A 9,684-nucleotide genomic window follows, 5' to 3' on the forward strand; every position below is an offset into this window, starting at 1 on the left:
GGGAAAAGTCCCATCTGATCCATCGTATTTATGGCTGTTATTAGAACTACATTATCAATATACTAATTAGTGTAATAATATAGGACTTTTCACTTGTATGACTTTCCCCAGTATACATTTAGCAGTACAGGTATAGGATCAGAAAACATAGTCTGTTGGAGATAACTCAAGGTCGAAATTTGGCAAGATGTGGTCAGCAACAGGACAGGCAGCAAGGGATTCAAGGAAACAAGACAGTGCATAATTGAATTGGTTAACTACAGGATAAAGATTGCAATTGGAGAGGCAGGAGAGCAGAGCAAAAATGATGGCCTGGGAGAACAGGGAGGGATGGAGTACATGGAGATTAGAATGAAAAGAAAAATAGGCTTAAGAGGAGTAAAGTAGAAGAAAAAATGGAGCGTAGTTTGTCATGACCAGAAAGGGGAATTTCAGAGTTCTGGATCATCAGATTAAATGGGAATAGAGATTCGGCTTTAGACTTTATTGGTATAGAGAACTTCTAGGTGAGGAATTCTACCAATGCCAGGTGGCACTTTTTCTGCAATTTAGAGTTGAGAATTACCTAAAAAACTGAGAGATTAAGTGACTGTTTTACACACACACACACACACACACACCCATATTCATACACATATAGATGTGCATTTGTATATATATATATGTATTCACCTACATATATACACAAATAGATACATACCTATCTGCATCTATACACATGTGCATCTATGTATACATATGTATATATATCCTATTTATGTATATATAAACATTAAAATATCCACATACATATTATACAAATTCGATTCAGTTGTTTTTCAATCATGTCTGACTCTCTGTAACCATATTTGGGGTTTTCTTGCAAAGATACTGGAGTGGTTTGCCATTTCCTTCTCCAGCTCATTTTACAGATGAGGAAACTGAGGTAAACAGAGTTAAGTGACTTGTCCAGGATCACATAGCTAGAAAGTATCTGAGACTAGATTTGAACTCAGGAAGATGAGTCTAGCTGCCTTACATACCTACATCTGTACACATATATACATATTTAATACCTTTTGGAAATAACTACTTTAAAGGAGAAATCCCATTAAAAAATTTGTAACAGAGCAGGACACAAACCCTCAAGATTTGGATCTCATATAGGCTTTTATTAATTTCATACTTCTTCCTAGGCTAAGACAGATGACCTAGACCATTATACCAACGCTTATTCAGTCTTCTACAAGGATTTCCGAGCTTATCATAAGCTTCTAGAGGAGCCTGATGTTATCAACTGGGAGCAAGTCTTTCAGATTCAAGGTGAAGTTGAATGTGTCAAAAGAGCTATGGACTCACAATGTTCTCCCCTACTTTTACTCATGGCTTTGTTGTTTTTTTTTGTGTGTGTGGGGAGTAGGGTGTTAATACTTGTTTTTAAAAGTTTGTTTATTTGTTATATGATGTGAAGAGTTGACTGCTATGGGAAAAAATGATCCTTTTAATTGGAATTCTTTTTAATGGAAGGAATTTTAATAGCACCTGTTACAGATTTCCATAGGTACTCTCAAAAGGTGGATACATGTAATATTATTCCTTTCTTATCCTCCTGTACACAATGCCACTACAGTTCTTCTCATATCTTGAAATAATATTGATCCAAAAGAGGTTTTATATTTTTCCACAGCTAGAAAAATAATGTCATTCCGATTCTTTGATTACAAGATCCACAATCTCCCTCCTCTCAACAATCATGGCAGAACAAATTATTTTAACTTTGGTGCTTATTTAACGCTTATTTTAAAATTATTTGCCCTGTAAGTTGTTTTCAGAAATCATTAAGACTATGAAAAATCTTTTGCTCCCCAAATTTGTATCAGCCCAACTCATTTACCAATGTATCTTTTCCCCTTGTGTTCTTGATTCCTAATCACAGGATTCACAGAATGACTATTTGCTTAGAGAAATGTAATCAGATTCCCATGTTGATGGAGCTGTGTATTGGTCCAGCCATTTTGGAAAGTAATTTAGAATTGCGGGGAGAAAGAATGACTAAAATGTCTTTACCCTGTAACCCAGACATTACATTGCTAGGAAAATACCCTTAAAAGGTCAAAGAGAAAATAAGGTTCCATTTACGCAGAAATATTAATGGTGTCACTTTTCAAAGTCACAAAAAAATAAAAACAAAGTATATACCTATTGACTTAGGGAATAGCTAAACAAATTGTAGTACATGAATAAATATAAAGGTACATTACTACACTTCAAGAAATGATGAATATGAAACATTCAGAGAAGAGCAAAAGGGCATATGAAATGATGCAGCAAAATGGTACCACACAATGGCTACAAGAGTATAAATGGAAAGTGGAGAAAAACCCTAAACTGTGTAATTATAATGACTAAGCTTGACCTTGGATAAAAATGGGATAAAATATGCATCCCCCTTTTTTTTGTTCTTGCATTGGTAGGGGAACATGTGTAGAATATTGCATATACTTTCAGACATGATGGATTTGTTGATTTTCCAAACTCCCCCCACCTTTTCCTCCAAATCTTTTCCATAAGATATGACTTGCTAGATGCTGGGGAAGAACAGGATATATTTGCAAATGAAAGAAGCAAAATATATCAATAAATATAAGATTTAAAAAAAAACTGTTAAAGCTAATTCCATTCCCTGTTTCTACCATCATGAAAAAGAAGATGGTCCTGGCAGAGAAGTGGTAGATTTAGAATTATAGAATAATTATAGAATTAGGTACCTATTTTCAAATACTGTTTTGCCTGACTACACTTATTTGTCACAATGGAGCCAGAGGAGGGCAAATTAGTAGGTAAGAAGGAAAGAAGAGGGCAGCTAGGTGGTGCAGTGAATAGAGCACCAGTGCAGGAGTCAGGAGCACCTGAGTTCAAATCTCACCTCAGACCTTTGACAGTCACTACCTGTGTGACCTTGGGCAAGTCACTTAACCCCAATTGCCTCATCCTGGGTCATCTGCAGTCATCCTGATGAATATCTGGTCGCTGGATTCAGATGGCTCTGGAGGAGAAGTGAGGCTGGTGACCTGTGCAGCCCTCCCTCACTCAAAACAAAGTCAAGTGCAAGTCATGTCATTACTTCTCTGATGGCATGGTCTTTTTTGGCAATGAAGGATGAAGAAAAGAAAGGAAGGAAGGAAGAATAAAAGGAAGGAAAGGAGGAAGAAAGAAGGAAAAAAGGAAGAAAGGAGGAGAAAAGAAAAGAAAAAATAATGAATAAAGAACCAAAACACACTTTAAAAAAACCCAAAATTTCAGAAGGGGACACAAATGGCAATTTATCTTTTGCTTTGCTAAATTTAATATATGCTTTTGTTTATTTAAGATAAGTTCATAAAGCATTAGACTTGTACTCAGAAAGATTGAGACAAATCCTCTACTAGACACTTAGCTGCATGACCTTGGGCAAGTCATTTATACTCTCTAAACCTTAGTTAACTCATCTATAAAATGGATGAGGTAATAATAGCCCTTAACTAAAGGGGCTTACAGTTCTATCTTAAAAATCAGGATTAACAAACAAACAGAACAAATTTATTACTTCCTTGTTAAATTAAACAATATGCCTTTAAAAAGAAACCAAACATAAGTTCACATGTAATCCTCATTTTTTGTTCTTTACAAGTTGATATGTTTGTTGATGATTGTTAAATTCATACCAGAAAAGAAAATGTAAGAAAAAGAGGAAATTGTATGCAATATGGGCATTAATTAGAATAAAAAACTACCTAGATGGCACAGTGAATTGAGTGTCAGATCTGGAGTCAGGAAAACTCATCTTACAGAGTTCAAATCAGGTGTCAAATACTAATGTGACCCTACAGCAAGTCACTTACCTCTGTTTGCCTCCATTTCCTCATCTATAAAATGAACTGGCAAAAGAAATGGCAAACCACTTCAGTATCTTTGCCAAGAAAACTCCAAATGGGGTCACAAAGAATCGAACATGACTGAAAAATGACACAGTGCAACAAATATATAACAAATCTGTGTTTTTATAAGACTTTTTTTGTATATAAAGCACTGTCACACATGGCCTAGTTTATTCCTCACAACTATCTAGCAAGGAAAATCCTGACAATCTTCATCTTGGGGGAGGAAGGGAGTCAATTGACACTTGAGGTCTCTCCCCTAGTAGGTGAGGGATCCAGAGCTTGAAACTATATTCATAGAATCATAGACTCAGAGCTAGAGGGAACCTTAAAGTTTAGAAATCACATAACTACTTGTTTTATAGATCAGGAAAATGCAGCATAGACAGCATAGACTTACACAAGGTCATAAAACTAATAAATACCAGAGCTGAGATATGAAAAGAGTTTCTCTGATTCCAAATCATGCCACTGCTGAGCGATTTTTTCAAACTTCAAGCCTAATTTTCTTCCTGATGTACCCTGAATGTTGCTATTTAGTGTATACTCTAAGTACTATAAGAATTCAATAATGAACAGCTGCCCTTTATTTCTCAAATAAAACTCTCATTTTCTTTACCTTTAAAAAATTTCTTTCTTCATAGGACTCCAGGAGGAAATATATGAAGTTTCTAAAGCTGTTGCAAACTCGAAACAGTTGGATGTAAATTTGACTTCCTTTAAGGCAGTTGAGTTTTCTCCATTCCCTTTGCCAGATGTCAGTTCCCGGTAGGTTAAGTCAGTTTTCTGAGGTTGGGAGGAATAATTAGAGACTTGGTACTGAAATTTGTCTCAGAACTGAAATTCAATTTTCAGGGTTTTTTGGAGGGGTAAACTTGATGTCAATGAATTAAGGCTATTGAATATTTGTGTGTGTGTGTGCTCAACGTGTACAATAAAAAGACCTTCATTTTTTCCCTGGATACTAAGTACAAATAGATCTGCACTGTCTATAGTGAGCTTCATATTATGTTTTTGCATTCTCTTTACCCAATTTAGAAGTTGTACGTCAACTAAATAAAGTATTAGCTGAGCTTAGCATCTGTTTAACAAGAATAATTGGTTTAAATAGGATGCTACCACATACCTCCCTCCTGAGGCTGCCATACCCCAGATAAGCTCCTGCCCCACTCCAGCTCCACTCAGCAAAACTTCCATTTTTGTCTTTTAAAAAGTTGGGGCTGGTGATACACTTCATGTTGCATTTCAGAGAGCATTTTGCGAATCTTGCCAGGAATGAAAAATGCTAATTCCAGCTCCAGGCATCAGCATAACAAAAGCTTAAACAAAATTAGAAACCAAGGTTAAATTATAAACATGAGTAGTGGTCATTATATCATGATCTTGTTCTCACTTTTTAAATTTGGTTTATATGGAATATAATATACTATTATGAATAGTATCATTATAGAGCAATAGTCGTTAAGTCCATTAATCACAACCTTATTTTAATCTTATTCTGGGCATTAGCCTGGGAGCTGAAGCCTTCTGCATAAAGAGTTAGACCACCTAACTCTGGTAACTGGGCCACTGACCCCACTCATCCATTATTTGTTCAGTGTCCTGCTCACTGAGCAAAAGAAACAAAAACGGGAATATGGCATCCCATCTGACTACTGCTACCCAGAGGATCAACTGATCCTACAATATCCTGCAGCTACAGAACATTTTTGTAATTGACCATATCCTCAATGGCAACACTTTTCATTCTTTGGATTCATGTCTTCTGGCCTCTTTTGGTTGAAGAAGGAATTAAAGCCAAAGGTTTTAAAATTAAGCCAAAGGCTAGATTGCTTTCTTGTTGAGTAGTTTCTTTTAACACTAGAGAGAAAGCTAGTAACCCAATGCTGGAACTTACTGATGGCGAAAAGTTCTTAAAGTGCACAAAAGGAATGCCATGCAAAGCTGTGGCATTTACTTATAAGGCTATTGGCATTCCTCTTGTCTGAGACAGCTTTGTAGTTACCAATCTGGAACCTATTAAAAATGATCGTAGGACAGCTAGGCACATTTGGTTTAGAAAATATACCCTATCTAATTGTTAGCTATCGCTAGTGCAGTATGGCATATGATAACTATATTGATATTGTCTCTACAAGTTTTTCTTAACAACAGTTTTCCTGTCCAGGATTTCGATATAGTCTATCCAGTTCTAATGATTGTATCCTTTTGGTGTAAGTTCTGATCTTTCTAATTTTCCCTCTATTTTTAACGTCATGGAATATGTAGATTGAGATACAAAGAATTTGCAAAATATTATATATGACTATGTGGAAGAGCTATGATTTTATCAGTGTGGGAAATTCCTTGTGTGTGAACTCTTTACACTGATATAAATCCTATCAAAAGTTTATGTGGTGAGTGTCAAAGACAGGACTTCATAAGACTTCAGATTCTAAAAAGGGATATCTATACCTTGGTAAGCAGTTCTTAATTTTCATAAATAACAGCAATATTGTTTTGAGAATAACTTTGAATAAAAAGAATGAGTTTCAAAAAATAAGCTATTTTATCTATTGTAAATACCCAAATTAACTATAAAGGACATATGAAGAAAGCTGATATCTGAATCTGGAGAAAGAACTGATTCATAAAAGTATGTATAGAATAGTTTTATACACATACACACACACATATTGTGTCTAATGGTAGCCATCTCTAGGGTGGGGGGAATGAGGAAGAAAAAAGGAATTTACATTGTAATTTTGTTGTATGTTTAAAGGGAATAGCCAGTTGTGCAGAGCAGATTTGCAATTTTGTGTACAATCATCTTTTTTTATTGTACTATGATATGGAAATGTTTGTCTTTTAAAAAAAAATATGAGCTAATGTTAAAGGAGAAAGGATTTAGATTGGGTATAAGGAGAAATTTACTGATGATCAGAATTTTTTAAGTGCCTCAAAGGGGCACAGACAACTCTGAAATCTATTTACTTATAAATCAATTAGGCACTTTACTAGCTTCATATTACTCTTACCTAAAATGATTTTATCTGTGAATTTGTGTGGCAAAAAGGAAACGGACAAAATGATTCTAATTCTGTGACTGAATTCCATCTAACATGCCACTTCTTCCTTCAGAGTGCCGTATTCCCCTCAGCTGTCTTACCTGAGTGTTACTGAAGCTGGTCTGCTAAACAGAACTTGGTCCCGGGGAGGAAATGAACAGTGCCACCGATACCTTGCCAACCTCATCTACTGCTTTCCTAGTGTGTGTGTCCGAGATGAAAATGGCAAACCAGTTTCCTGGGGTCTCACAGACCAGTTTGCCACAATGATTCATGGTTACACCTTGCCGGAACACCGCAGGAAAGGTTATAGCCGACTGGTGGCTGTGACATTGGCCAGGAAGCTCCAAAGCCGGGGTTTCCCAAGTCAAGGCAATGTCTTAGATGATAACACAGCATCAATAACTCTTCTCAAAAGCCTTAATGCTCATTTTTTGCCTTGCCGCTTTCACAGACTTATCCTCACTCCTAGGGCTTTCTCTGTCTAAATATACCTATTCCTACAGCAGAATTGGAATTCTTACTTTCTCCTCTTATCCAATACTTCCTTATTGGCCAGATAATAAGCAATTGAAATGGAAATAAGAGAGTTCCAATCTTGTCCTGGAAGAAACATGAAGGATCAGGTCTAGACCATGCTTCTTTTCTTCTCAGGCTCCTTTGGAAATAATTAAAGGGGTCAGGAGCTACCAAAAAGTGGATACGTCTGCTGTTCTTTGGTACTCAGCTCAGGCAATTCTATGTTCCAATTTCATGGACAGGCTAATGTGAGAGTCAGCTGCTCTTCTTTAGCATTTATGACAGAAGCTAGCATCTCAGGATAAAAGACATGACACACAAGCGTTTGGTTATAACTCAATTGCTATAATCTAGGTACTGACCCAGCTCTCTAACACCTTGATCTCCTTATATTTACCCCCATCATCTTCTGTTTCAAACTCTTTTGACTGAGCTCTTCAGCCTTTTCTTTCCCTTTCCTTTTATCTTGTTGGGATTCATTCCTGTTTCCGAAAGCTAGGTGGTGGCAATAAATAGAGTGCTGGATCTAGAGTCAGGAAGATCTAAGTTCCCATCGAGCCTCAAATACCAGTTGTGTGACTCTGGGCAAGTCATTTAACTTCTACCTTGCCTCAGTTTCCTCAATAATAAATAGGGAATAATAACACCTGTCTCATAGGGTTATTGTGATGATCAAATGAAATATTTGTTAAGCACTTAGCACAGTTCCTGGCATGTAGGAGACATTTTGTAAATGCTTGTTCCCTTGTCTTCCCTTCCCACTCCTTTCATATCCTTTGGGTGATAGAATAATTTTAGTGTGGGTTATTTAAATCCTCAGCAGTGATTGTTGCTGTTACTATATCTAAGTCAACCACTACGTATCTTTTTATTATTTTGTGACATATCTCCCTCTTTTCACCTGTCTCCCTCTACCCCTCCACTGGTTAACTTTGAAGGTAGAAACCTATCTGGTCTAAGGTAAGGTTTATAGCTATCCTTAGTCCTAGGTGCAAAGAACTGAAACCCTTAGATTATAGGGAGAAGCTGTGGCAGAATGAAACACTGGAGAAACACTAGCTTTGAATCTCTCTGAATTATTTTTTTTAAATAACTTTTCCAGACTTCCATTTGATAACAATTAAACAATTGTCACAGCATGGCCATGCTACAGAATAGAAATGAATATGATTGCATGTTTTACCCTTGAGTAAGAGTTAGGAAAGGCGTATTGGTGTCCAATAAATTTGATTATTTCAAGAAGGAGAAAAAAACTAAATGATGCTTAGAAGGGGAAATTATTGACAGTCACTATACTATAATTTATAATCTCAGTAGTTCTGTTGGTGTCTGTGACATCCTGAGGTTTTTTAGCCCACTCTGTAGTTTAGCCCAAAGTCCCATTTAAATAAAACAGGACATGAATTCATAGATTTGGACCTAAAAGGACCTTATTGATCATTTATTCCAATCCTCTCATTTTACAGATAAGAAAACTGAGATTTATACCTAAGGTTCACATAGGTGGTAAAGTAGCATAGTTGAAGCTGGAAAAAGCTTTGACTGTGGAGTCAAATGACTTTAGTTTCAAGTCTATCTTCTAATGCTTACTACCTGTATACATGAGGAAAAGTCATTTAAACTTCTTGGATCTCAGTTTTCTCATTAGTAAAATTAGGTGTTGGACTTGATGACTTTTGGTGACCTTTTTCACTCTAGATCCATAATCTTAAGAACCTAGATCCTTGGACTCTCAGTCTCTTCCTACTGAGCCATACTGCTTTCCTTACAGATAAATATTTGAGAGACTTTATGTGAAGAACACTTTATTAAGAAGTATATAATATGGATATCTGGAGTATCACCACCCCCCCTTAGCAGAACATATTCATAAAGACAACTTCCACATAATTTAAGGGATAGAAAATAGACTTGTAACTACATTAATATAAAAACTCTCAGATAAAGAAATGTCTTCTGCTAATGCAGGCCAACACCTTCTTTGAAACCTAATCTCAAAGATGCCTGGAACACTGAAATGTTAAATGATTTGCCCAGTGTCACATAGTATAGACAAGAAAAAGATATGCAAAAGCAGTATGCTTCAGAGACTGAACTTGAACCCAAGTCTTCCTAGCTCTAATGTCAGCTATTCACTGTACTTAATCCAAAATCAAATAGATTTTCACTGTACCATTCTGCTTTTATATAATTTTAGAAGTCATTAAACCAATACATTTTAA

The 9,684-nt window shown here is 36.1% G+C and overlaps 1 protein-coding gene across 1 annotated transcript in view; it reads left to right on the top strand.

Moving 5' to 3' along the window:
- Window positions 1–9,359, top strand: part of GLYATL3 (glycine-N-acyltransferase like 3) — a 28,913-nt gene extending 19,554 nt beyond the window's left edge. Inside the window, exons 4-6 of the mRNA XM_072642418.1 lie at window positions 1,176–1,302; window positions 4,541–4,664; window positions 7,017–9,359. Coding sequence (XP_072498519.1) covers window positions 1,176–1,302; window positions 4,541–4,664; window positions 7,017–7,431 — 666 coding nt within the window. The 3' untranslated portion in view covers window positions 7,432–9,359. The remainder of the gene's footprint in view (window positions 1–1,175; window positions 1,303–4,540; window positions 4,665–7,016) is intronic.
- The last annotated feature ends 325 nt before the right edge of the window (window positions 9,360–9,684 follow it).

The sequence above is a fragment of the Notamacropus eugenii genome, chromosome 2 (assembly GCF_028372415.1).
Source record: "Notamacropus eugenii isolate mMacEug1 chromosome 2, mMacEug1.pri_v2, whole genome shotgun sequence".
In the NCBI taxonomy this organism is placed as follows: Eukaryota; Metazoa; Chordata; class Mammalia; order Diprotodontia; family Macropodidae; genus Notamacropus; species Notamacropus eugenii.